At 40.2% G+C, this 11,707-nt stretch overlaps 1 protein-coding gene across 2 annotated transcripts in view; it reads left to right on the top strand.

The window, feature by feature from the left end:
- Positions 1 to 8,215: 8,215 nt before the first annotated feature.
- LOC114644788 (deleted in malignant brain tumors 1 protein-like) overlaps positions 8,216 to 11,707 on the top strand; it is a 40,239-nt gene continuing 36,747 nt past the window's right edge. For both annotated transcript variants that reach the window (XM_028792780.2, XM_028792779.2), the window contains exon 1: positions 8,216 to 8,373. In XM_028792780.2, coding sequence (XP_028648613.1) covers positions 8,325 to 8,373 — 49 coding nt within the window. In that variant the 5' untranslated portion in view covers positions 8,216 to 8,324. The remainder of the gene's footprint in view (positions 8,374 to 11,707) is intronic.

Genomic DNA, 11,707 nt, shown 5'->3' with positions numbered 1-11,707 from the left:
GCAGAACTAACAGACTGCCCTTATGTATGTCATTTGTTCCAACATAGACAATGATAACTGGATACCCCCCTGCTCAGGCCAAGAGCCTATCAACCCATCCAGGGAGGTCTCCTCCAAGCACCCGGAAGACAACAAAACATGCAAGACTCTCTGTCACTGGAGCAAACGTGCGCTTCAATCCCCCTGATGACTGAGTCCCCAACTATCACTACCTCTCTCTTTCTGGGAAATGGTTTTGAGGTGGTCTATTGGGGCTCCTTATCCCTGCCTACCACCTCAGTATCTTCAGAGTCACCGTCCAAGTCCACAAGGACCTGAAAACATTTTGAAATGTCCAGTTCTGGGGTTGATGCCCCCAGACAGTGTGCACCCTTTACCTTATGCCTTGTGACCATGACCCACCTATCTGTACCTGTCTGGTCTAGAATTACCACTCCCTAATTTCAGTTTTATTTCGTCACATCTTAAGGACAAGTTGTTACTGTTATTTCCAATAAGATCTGACCTAAAAATAATGGCAATCTAACATGATCATATTTATGCATTTAATGATGATGATACATAAGGATGCTAGGCAAGTCCAAGTTAAAATAACAAGCATGAGTCAGGACAGTAACTGTCTTCAATGCTCTAAGTTCATGTAAATGAAGGCTAAAACTGAAAATCGCTGGGAAAGTCACATAATGTGACCTAGCCTTTAGTATGCCTTTGAGTTTCAGAGATAGCCTTTTACATAATCCAGTGAAGCCAGTTGTGTAGTTTGACATGCCCAGTGTCTCACTATGACTAGTCTGTGATTTTATCTAATGAAATTAAACAGGTTTGATTTTGTCTGTAGTCGTAGGGACAGGCTCGGTGTGCATAACAATGAACACTCATCTGGAAGAATGATGAATATAATACAATGACAAGGAATAAGGAACAATGGGGCTTTGGACCTCAGAAACAGAAGAGAAGTTCATCTTTCTGATGTTTTGTGTTTTGCATGTACCACAACAAAATGGAAAAAAGGGTAGAGACTATGGGCGAACCTGCTGTAGTTGTTAACCCCACATACAGAGCAAGTTCTGTTTACTAGAAGGTAGGCAAACAAGTGCTAAATGTGACATGGTCAGTGGAATTTCAGTCATTTAGACTGTGTGGCACCCGGCTGGAATTCCTACCTGGCTGGGACGCCCGGGGAGACAGGAGAATGGCTCATGCCTCCTCCAGACCACGAGGGAGCGACTGCCCTGGTTGTATTGGGGGCCACGGGTACAGGGCTTAGAAGCTCAACCCTGTTGGGACCCGTGGTCACCACCAGGGGGGCATCCCCATGCCTGATGGACCCTGGACCCCAGCACTTCCGACACACAAAGAAGTGCTGCGGGGAAAAAGAGAGGGAACACCCGGAGTGCTTCCGGGGAGACAGCCGGCACTTCCGCCACACTGCGGCGTGTCGGGTGGAAGATTGCCGGTGCACACCTGGAGCACATTTTCTGTTTTCTGTATTCATAGATAGATAGATAGATAGATAGATAGATAGATAGATAGATAGATAGATAGATAGATAGATAGATAGATAGATAGATAGATAGATAGATAGATAGATAGATAGATAGATAGATAGATAGATAGATAGAATACTTTATTAATCCCAAGTGGAAATTCACATACTCCAGCAGCAGCATACTGATAATGAAAATATTAAATTAAAGAGTGATAACAATGCAGGTATACAGACAGACAATAACTTTGAATAATGTTAATGTTTACCCCCCCGGGTGGTATTGAAGAGTCGCATAGTGTGGGGGAGGAACGATCTCCTCAGTCTGTCAGTGGAGCAGGAAAGTGACAGCAGTCTGTCGCTGAAGCTGCTCCTCTGTCTGGAGATGATACTGTTTTACTGGATGCAGTGGATTCTCCGTGATTGACAGGAGTCTGCGCAGTGCCCGTCGCTCTGTCACGTATGTCAAACTGTCCAGCTCCGTGCAACAACAGAGCCTGCCTTCCTCACCAGTTTGTCCAGGCATGAGGTGTCCCTCTTCTTTATGCTGCCTCCCCAGCACACCAAGGCATAGAAGAGGGCGCTCACCACAAACCGTCTGGTAGAACATCTGCAGCATCTTATTGCAGATATTGAAGGACGCCAGCCTTCTAAGGAAGTATAGTCTGCTCTGTCCTTTCTTACACAGAGCATCAATATTGGCAGTCCAGTCTAATTTATCATCCAGCTGCACTCCCAGGTATTTATAGGTCTGCACCATCTGCACACAGTCACCTCTGATGATCACGGGGTCCATGAGGGGCCTGGTCCTCCTAAAATCCACCACCAGCTCCTTTGTTTTTGCTGGTGTTCAGTTCTAGGTGGTTTGAGTCGCATCATTTAACAAAGTTCTCGATTAGGTTCCTATACTCCTCCTCCTGCCCACTCCTGATGCAGCCCACGATAGCAATGTCGTCAGCAAACTTTTGCACGTGGCAGGACTCTGAGTTGTATTGGAAGTCCGATGTATGTAGGCTGAACAGGACCGGAGAAAGTACAGTCCCCCTGCGGCGCTCCTGTGTTGCTGACCACAATGTCAGACCTGCAGTTCCCGAGACACACATACTGAGGTCTGTCTAAGGACAGTCCACGATCCATGCCACCAGGTATGAATCTACTCCCATCTCTGTCAGCTTGTCCCTAAGGAGCAGAGGTTGAATGATGTTGAAGGCACTAGAGAAGTCCAGAAACATAATTCTTACAGCACCACTGCCTCTGTCCAAGTGGGAGAGGGATCGGTTGTAGCATGTAGATGATGACATCCTCCGCTCCCACCTTCTCCTGGTATGCGAACTGCAGAGGGTCGAGGGCATGACGGACCTGTGCCCTCAGGTGGTGAAGCAGCAGCCGCTCCATGGTCTTCATCACATGTGACATCAGAGTGACAGGCTGGAAGTCATTCAGCTCACTAGGATGTGATACCTTTGGGACTGGGGTGATGCAAGATGTTTTCCTAAGCCTCGGGACTCTCCCCTGTTCCAGGCTCAGGTTGAAGATGTGCTGTAGAGGACTCCCCTGCTCCAATGAACAGGCCTTCAGCAGTCGTGCGATACTCCATCTGGACCCGCCTGCTTTGCTGACACAAACTCTCCTCAGCTCTCTGCTTACCTGGGCTGCTGTAATTGTGGGTTGGGGTAAACTATCTCCTATGCTGGTATCAGCAGAAGGATGGGTGGAGGTGCAGTACTCCGAGGTGAGAGTGGGTTAGGGTGGTCAAACCTGTTAAAGAAGTTGTTCATCTGGTTTGCTCTCTCCACATCTCTCTCGATGGTGGCACCCTCGCTTCGAGCTGCAGCCAGTGATGATCTTCATCCCATCCCACACATCCTTCTGCTGTTATTCTGCAACTTCTGCTCCAGCTTTCTCCTGTACTGCTCCTTCACCGCCCTGAGCTGGACTTGGAGTTCCTTCTGCACGTGCTTGAGCTCATGCTGATCACCACCTTTAAAAGCCCTTTTCTTCTGGTTCAAAAGGCCCTTGATGTCACTTGTAATCCATGCTTGTTGTTAGCATAGCAGCATACTGTTCTTACTGGAACTACAATGTCCGTACAGAAGTTGATGTAGTCAGTAGTGCAGTCATCAAACCTCCTCAATGTTCTCACTATAAGATCCCTGCAGGATATCCCAGTCCGTAGTTCCAAAGCAGTCTCTCAGAGCCAGCTCTGCCTCAGGGGACCAATTCCTGAATGAGCGTGTGGTTGTAGGTAGCTCCCTCACTCTTGGGTTGTAGTGAGGCTGAAGCAGAACCAGGTTATGATCTGCTTTCCCAATGGATAATGTCACCCGCTATCTCCACGTCCACCCGATGAGGGATGTAAACAATAGAAACAATGACATGTCCAAACTCTCTGGGCAAGTAATAGGGGACGCAGACTTACGGCCAACAGTTCGATGTCCCTGTGGAGATTTTAACGTTAACATGTCCAGAGTTGCACCATCTTTTACTGACATAGAGTGCAAGTCCACCTCCTTTCTGCTTTCCGCAGGTATTTGCGTCTCTGTCCGCTCTAACTGTGCTAAACCTGGGTAGCTCCACGTTAGCATCTGGGATGTTAGTTGTTAGCCACATTTCACTAAAACACAACAAACTGCATTCTCTGTAGGTCCTGACATTTTTCACCAGCGCAGCCAGTTCGTCGATTTTATTTGGGTAGCAAGTTCACATTTCCAGGATCACAGAAGGCACTGAAGGCTTGTAGCACCACTTTCTCGCTAAACGCATGGCTTTTATCTTAGCACCGGCTCTGCTGCCATGTTATCGTCTTCTTACCTCGTCAGGTAAATAGGGAACCACACCGACGCGGGCATTTGTTCTCAGCACTTGAAGTTGGACTACTTGAATAGACGAGTCACCTGCGTGTAAAAATCCATGTCCAAGTAGTAAAAAGTGTCCAGGGAATTAGTCCACATACAGTTGTGCTTGAAAGTTTGTGAACCCTTTAGAATTTTCTATACTTCTGCATAAATATGACCTAAAACATCATCAGATTTTCATTCAAGTCATAAAAGTAGATACAGTAATCCCTCCTCCATCGCGAGAGGTTGCGTTCCAGAGCCACCCGCGAATAAGTAAATCCGCGAAGTAGAAACCATATGTTTATATGGTTATTTTTATATTGTCATGCTTTGGGTCACAGATTTGCGCAGAAACACAGGAGGTTTGTAGAGAGACAGGACCGTTATTCAAACACTGCAAACAAACATTTGTCTCTTTTTCAAAAGTTTAAACTGTGCTCCATGACAAGACAGAGATGACAGTTCTGTCTCACAATTAAAAGAATGCAAACATATCTTCCTCTTCAAAGGAGTGCCCGTCAGGAGCCATATAAAGTCACAGAGATAGAGAAAAGCAAACAAATCAATAGGGCTGTTTGGCTTTTAAGTATGCGAAGCACCCGCGGCACAAAGCTGTTGAAGGCGGCAGCTCACACCCCCTCCGTCAGGAGCAGAACAAAGCGAGAGAGAGAGAGATAGAGGGAGACAGAGTTTGTTTTTTCAAGCAAAAATCAATACGTGCCCCTCGAGCTTTTAAGTATGCGAAGCACCGTGCAGCATGTCGTTTCAGGAAGCAACGTGAAGATAATCTTTCAGCATTTTTAGACGATCGTCCGAATCGTCTAGGTGTGCGAACAGCCCCCCTGCTCAATCCCCCTACGTCAGGATCAGAGAAAGTCAGCGCAAGAGAGACAGAGAAAAGTAAGTTGGGTAGCTTCTCAGCCATCTGCCAATAGTGTCCCCTTGTATGAAATCAACTGGGCAAACCAACTGAGGAAGGATGTGTACCAGAAATTAAAAGACCTATTGTCCGCAGAAATCTGCGAACCAGCAAAAAATCTGCGATATATATTTAAATATGCTTACATATAAATTCGCGATGGAGTGATGCCACGAAAGGCGAAGCGCGATATAGCGAGGGATTACTGTATAGCGAAACCAGTTAAACAAATGAGACAAAAACATTATACTTGGTCATTTATTTATTAAGGAAAATGATTGAATATTACATATTTGTGAGTGGCAAAAGTATGTGAACCTTTGCTTTCAGTATTTGGTGTGACCCCCCTTTGCAGCATAACTGTAACTAAACGTTTCCGGTAACCGTTGATCAGTCCTGCACACCGGCTTGGAGGAATTTTAGCCCCTTTCCTCCATACAGAACAGCTTCAACTCTGGGATGTTGGTGGGTTTCCTCACATTAACTGCTCGCTTCAGGTCCCTTCCACAACATTTCGATTGGATTAAGGTCAGGACTTTGACTTGGCCATTCCAAAACATTAACTTTATTCTTCTTTAACCATTCTTTGGTAGAACGACTTGTGTGCTTTGGGTCGTTGTCTTGCTGCATGACCCACCTTCTCTTGAGATTCAGTTCATGGACAGATGTCCTGACATTTTCCTTTAGAATTCTCTGATATTATTCAGAATTCATTATTCCATCAATGAAGGCAAGCCGTCCTGGCCCAGATGCAGCAAAACAGGCCCAAACCATGATACTACCACCACCATGTTTCACAGATGGGATAAGGTTCTTATGCTGGAATGCAGTGTTTTTCCTTTCTCCAAACATAACGCTTTTCATTTAAACCAAAAAGTTCTAATTATTCTCATGCGTCCACAAAACATTCTTCCAATAGCCTTCTGGTTTGTCCACGTGATCTTTACCAAACTGTAGACGAGCAGCAATGTTTTTTTTGGAGAGCCGTGGCTTTCTCCTTGCAACCCCTGCCATGCACACCATTGCTGTTCAGTGTTTTCCCTGATGGTGAACTCATGAACATGAACATTAGCCAATGTGAGAGAGGCCTTCAGTTGCTCAGAAGTTACCCTGGGGGTCCATTGTGACCTCGCCAATTATTACACACCTTGCTCTTGGAGTGATCTTTGTTGGTCGACCACCTCCTGGGGAGGGTAACAATGGTCTTGAATTTCCTCCATTTGTACACAATCTGTCTGACTGTGGATTGGTGGAGTCCAAACTCTTTAGAGATGATTTTGTAACCTTTTCCAGCCTGATGAGCATCAACAACTCTTTTTCTGAGGTCCTCAGAAATCTCCTTTGTTCATGCCATGATACACTTCCACAAATATGTGTTGTGAAGAGCAAACTTTGATAGATCCCTGTTCTTTAAATAACACAGGGTGCCCACTCACACCTGATTGTCATCCCATTGATTGAAAACACCTGACTCTAATTTCACCTACAAAATCTAACTGCTAATCCTAGAGGTTCACATACTTTTGCCACTCACAAACATGTAATATTCGATCATTTTCTTAATAAATAAATGACCAAGTATAATATTTTTGACTCATTTGTTTAACTGGTTTCTCTTTATCTACTTTTAGGACTTGAGTGAAAATCTGATGATGTTTTAGGTCATATTTATACAGAAAATTCTAAAGGGTTTCACAAACTTTCAAGCACAACTGTAAAAGAAAGTGGTAGGAGTTAACAGTGAAATAGAGAAAAAAGTAGAAAAAATAAAGTCATACATGGAGCTGCTGGAATTGCTGCCACTCGCGGCGGCGCCTGAGTCATCCTCTATTGGTGAAATTATATTGGTCTAAAGCATTGGTTTTAGACATTGCTTCTTTTTATATTCAGAGAATTCCAAAGATAATTGCTTTTTGAATACTGACGGTCTTCCTGGACCTGTAGTCTTCCCTTCCTGTTCTGTGTGTAATTTGATATTTCTAGTGACTCACTCTGACTAGTCTGTGATTTGCTCTAATGAAATCAAACAGATTTGATTTTGCCTTTAGTCGTAGGGACAGGCCCTGTGTGCATAAGAGCTGATAATCCACAAACACTCATCTGGAAGTACAATGAATATAATACAATGACAAGGAATAAGGAACATGGGGCTTTGAACCTCAGAAACAGAAAAGAAGTTCATCTTTCTGATGTTTTGTGTTTTGCATGTACCACAACAAAATGGAAAAAAGGGTAGAGACTATGGGCGAACCTGCTGTAGTTGTTAACCCCACATACAGAGCAAGTTCTGTCAGGCAGCACATTATTGGCAGTCTGATAATGGGGCACGCTTGATTGTGCTAGGTAGGTATACAAGTGCAAAATGTGACATGGCCAGTGAATTTCAGTCATTTAAACTGATGTGGTCCAGTGACGAGATCAGCAAATGAGGTTGGTAAATTTGACATACCAAATAACTAAAAGTCATGTAATGCAACATTGGCTTTAGAAATTGCTTCTTTTTATTTTCTGATAATTAAGAATATTCCTTTCTAAATGCTGATGGTCTTTCTGGACCTGCATTCTTCTGTTTCTGTTCTGGACTATGCACTTCTGGTTCAAGTTCTAAGTTTTCAAGCTCCTTTAGAGAATGTCACCTTTTTTCTCCCAGAGCACTGACCTGCAGTACGTCTTTCATCAAACACTTCTCAGAAGCATTGTTATTAGATGATGATGATGTGAAGGAACTTAACTTCAGCTGTATCCACTAATGGTCCAATTCTTTGAGTAATGACTGAATGCTTGAAACTATAGTCAAGGATGGGACATAGATGGCAGTAGGTAACAGGCCTGTTTTATGCTGAAACAGAATTTGAAGAACTTGTGTGCAGTTCACACAGGATATCTTATTTTAGATTTTTATGTAACTTCCTTAAACATTTTTTGGTTAACAATGCACAAATGCCATATTTGTAACAATGCCATTTTCGTCAATGCATTTGTAGTCCTGCCCTTCACTGTGTGTTAGACTATTAAAGTGGAAGAAATTGTGTTGTTGATCCATAGTAAAAAAAACCACCTGTGTGAAATACAATTTTGTAAAATGAGAAGTATTTTGGTTCTTTGGACAATTAATGCTCTGCCACTCCTCTGTAAGTATTCTGCTCTATACAGTATTTGCCTTTGTCAGAGGTACAAAATAATAAAAACATTTTAGAATTAAAAAAAAATAGATTTACTCAACATATTTGTTGTTTAGTAATGGAACAAGTTAGAAAATTTGGGAAACAAATAACTGCACATTTATTTATTTGTTTTTTTTTAATGTTGCATTTATAGGACAGCATAGGAACTCAAAATGCTTATTCAAATGAGTCTTAGAGTTGTGAATGTTGAGCATTGATACTGATACTTTTAAAAGATTGTGATAAGCTTAAGATGCCTTCAAGTTCATCGAATGATGGTCACAAGTCTGCACAAAAGTAAAACATGGAAAGAAAGAGAAGTAGAAGAGGTCCATGTAGAGAGTCAGGCATCTGCCGAAAAAGTCTGCAACCAATTTCTCATTATTACTATTCTTATATCTTAAATTGATACTAAATAGAATTTTATGGAGTCTTTCACCATAGACTTTTGCTTTAATAAACATCTGCCAAATATATGTATAGTGCAGACAATGAAACTTGAATATATATTTGTTTTATTTTTACACTGTAACTGCTGGATTCCTTGATACGAAATTTAATGTTTAATTTGAATTTTAATTACATTTCAAAACATAATATATGCAGTGTGATGCTTTGGTGGATTTTAGAGTACTTTTAATGACAATGAGTTTAAATATACAGACAAAATAAAACTGACAACAGAAGAATAAATTAAGAGTAGACCAACAAAAAAACGTTTCAAACTAGATCCAGCAAACATTTTTTTAAGTCTTTGGAAACATTTCTATTACACAATAAGTTGAGTTTTTGTTTTAATTGTTAATTAGTTGCTTTGTATGTTAATACACTACACAAGAATGTACAATTTCTGATTCATTAGGAACAGATTTCCTAATATTCTAGACCTAGTTGTACTTAAAATTTTATCCAGACAGTATATGTATTTACTCACAGGAACTTAAACTAATAATTACTTTATAGATCTAACGTATTACTTGTTATAGTACCTTTTTAATGGTAATTGTAATGTGTATCAGAAAACATCAAGTTTATAGTGCCAAATGCTTCATGAAACATTAAATAAGAATGGGTATCCTGAATTAAGAACTCTAGAGCACATAGTGTATAAAGAACAAAACTAGAGAAGGTAAATAACTAGCAAGCTCAAGTGGCAACACACACTTTATCCTCAGTAGGGTTAAATGACTTGCTTTATATTAAGTACTACATCGTTTCTATTATTAACATATTATTGTGCATCATTGACCAACATAGTTAAAACAAAAGGAGTTAAAAAAATCAATCCTCATCTCAATTGAGATGCTTATCTAGGGTTATTAGATTAAAAATTATATAAAATATCAGCTGTCCGTTATAGTCCTTTTGAGCCCCTGAAATGAAGGGATTGTGTTTAAAAAATGCTTTAGTTGCCTCACATTTTTATGCAATCGTTTTGTTCACTCCCACTGAATTAAAGCTGAAAGTCTGCACTTCAACTGCATCTGAGTTGTTTCATTTAAAATTCATTGTGGTAATGAACAGAACCAAAATTAGAAAAAAAAGTTGTCTCTGTCCAAATATTTATGGACCTAACTGTATATGATGATTTCTGGCTGCAGATGGAAATACTGTTAAATATGCCTTGATAAAAAAATAACAGAAAATAATATGTTCACCAGTTAGTTTCAGATTTCTTACAGGGTCTTAAACCATTTACTGTACAAGCTTTTCAAATTAATCTTGATTGTAGATAAATGTGAGTTTTTAGAAAACTTAATTCTGAAATTAATTAGTTAAGTAAACTTGAGACTTGGGGAGCCTTTTGTTTTAAAAATTGTCTGCAGATTCTCAGTTTATCCTTTATCCTCTAAATATGAAAACTACTATTTATGCTAGTATTTAGCAGACCAACTCCTACCTCATTAAGATTATATTTTTACCAGGTGCTACTTTGCAAACAGGGAATCTTTATGTTCTGTCCAGACCAGAAATCAAAGCTATTGAGAGCTATATAAAAAAGAAAAAAACTCCAGAATGGAGTTAAAGGATAAGTTCTGTATTTTTGAAGTCTAAGTCATTTCTTCATAATCATGGTATAATTTAATTTGCCACTTAAAATTGTGTTCTAATGTGAAGCATATGAATGTAAAATACTTTGTTATTGTATTTTATGGATGCTCTATGGAATCCTGCTTCCACTTCATATGCAAACCAGCAGTATACACAGACAAACCTATATAGTTCACACACTCCCCAATAATATACGGAGACAAACCACTGAAGTTCGTGTGAATGAAACCAGTATTGTACGCATGCAAACCATTGAAGTATGCCGTGCAAAACAATAGTAACATTCTCATAAACCAATAGTGCTCCCATGCAAACCAATAGATTACACAAAAAATATATGATTTCTGGCCTGTTTGGCCATTTTTGGTCCTACTTTTGAGGTAAGGATATTTGTGTGCTTGCAACAGCTTGGAGTCATGACACACACAATCAAATGACAGGAAAAGGCAGAGTGTTCACGTGAGTGTACAGCAGGCTGAAGCAGAGCAAACAAATTCTTTTTTTTTATTTTTAATGCACGATGAGTCATGTGTCATAGGTTTCACAAGATGTAATGTGGAGAAATGCAAAAGTAAATTAAAAACACAACACTTAATCCCCAGAAATACCTGAGTACAACCACCTGGTATAAAAATGGTACCAATACAAGACAGCACCCAAGACCAACTTCTACTGATTGTACTGGTGTTGGTGCATTGTACTTTCCTAAACACACAAAACAACTTACAATTACACACTGGTTTGTTTTATTGGGCCACAAATACAAACACTTATTAATATATATATATATATATATATATATGATATATATATATATATATATATATATATATATAGTATAGTATATATATATATATATATATATATTAAAAGGGAATAAAAAATGACAAAGGTGATCATGGAGTGGTAGACACTTCTATCACAGTACCAAAATGCAAGTCATACAGCCCCAAATATATTCTTCATTCTACCTTTGCTGGTACATGTGAGAACAGCTAGGCCTACAAATAACCAGATAAAAATACTCTGCCAGTAAAATAAGAAAATTACTGTTAAATATCAAACAAAAAATTGGACAGACCCAATTAGTAATTTCTATAAAGTTAAAACCAACACGAGCATTTCACGTTCACCTATTCACTGCAACCCAACTTTAAAGTGCCACAGCAATAAAATATTAAATCAGTAAGTGGGAAAAAAAGAAAGATTAATACACACAAACCAAACATGTCCCCCTACACAAAATACT

The sequence above is a fragment of the Erpetoichthys calabaricus genome, chromosome 11, assembly GCF_900747795.2.
Source record: "Erpetoichthys calabaricus chromosome 11, fErpCal1.3, whole genome shotgun sequence".
NCBI classification, from domain to species: Eukaryota; Metazoa; Chordata; class Cladistia; order Polypteriformes; family Polypteridae; genus Erpetoichthys; species Erpetoichthys calabaricus.
The sequence above is the reverse complement of the archived record's forward strand: the minus strand, read 5'-3'. Positions and strand labels throughout refer to the sequence as shown.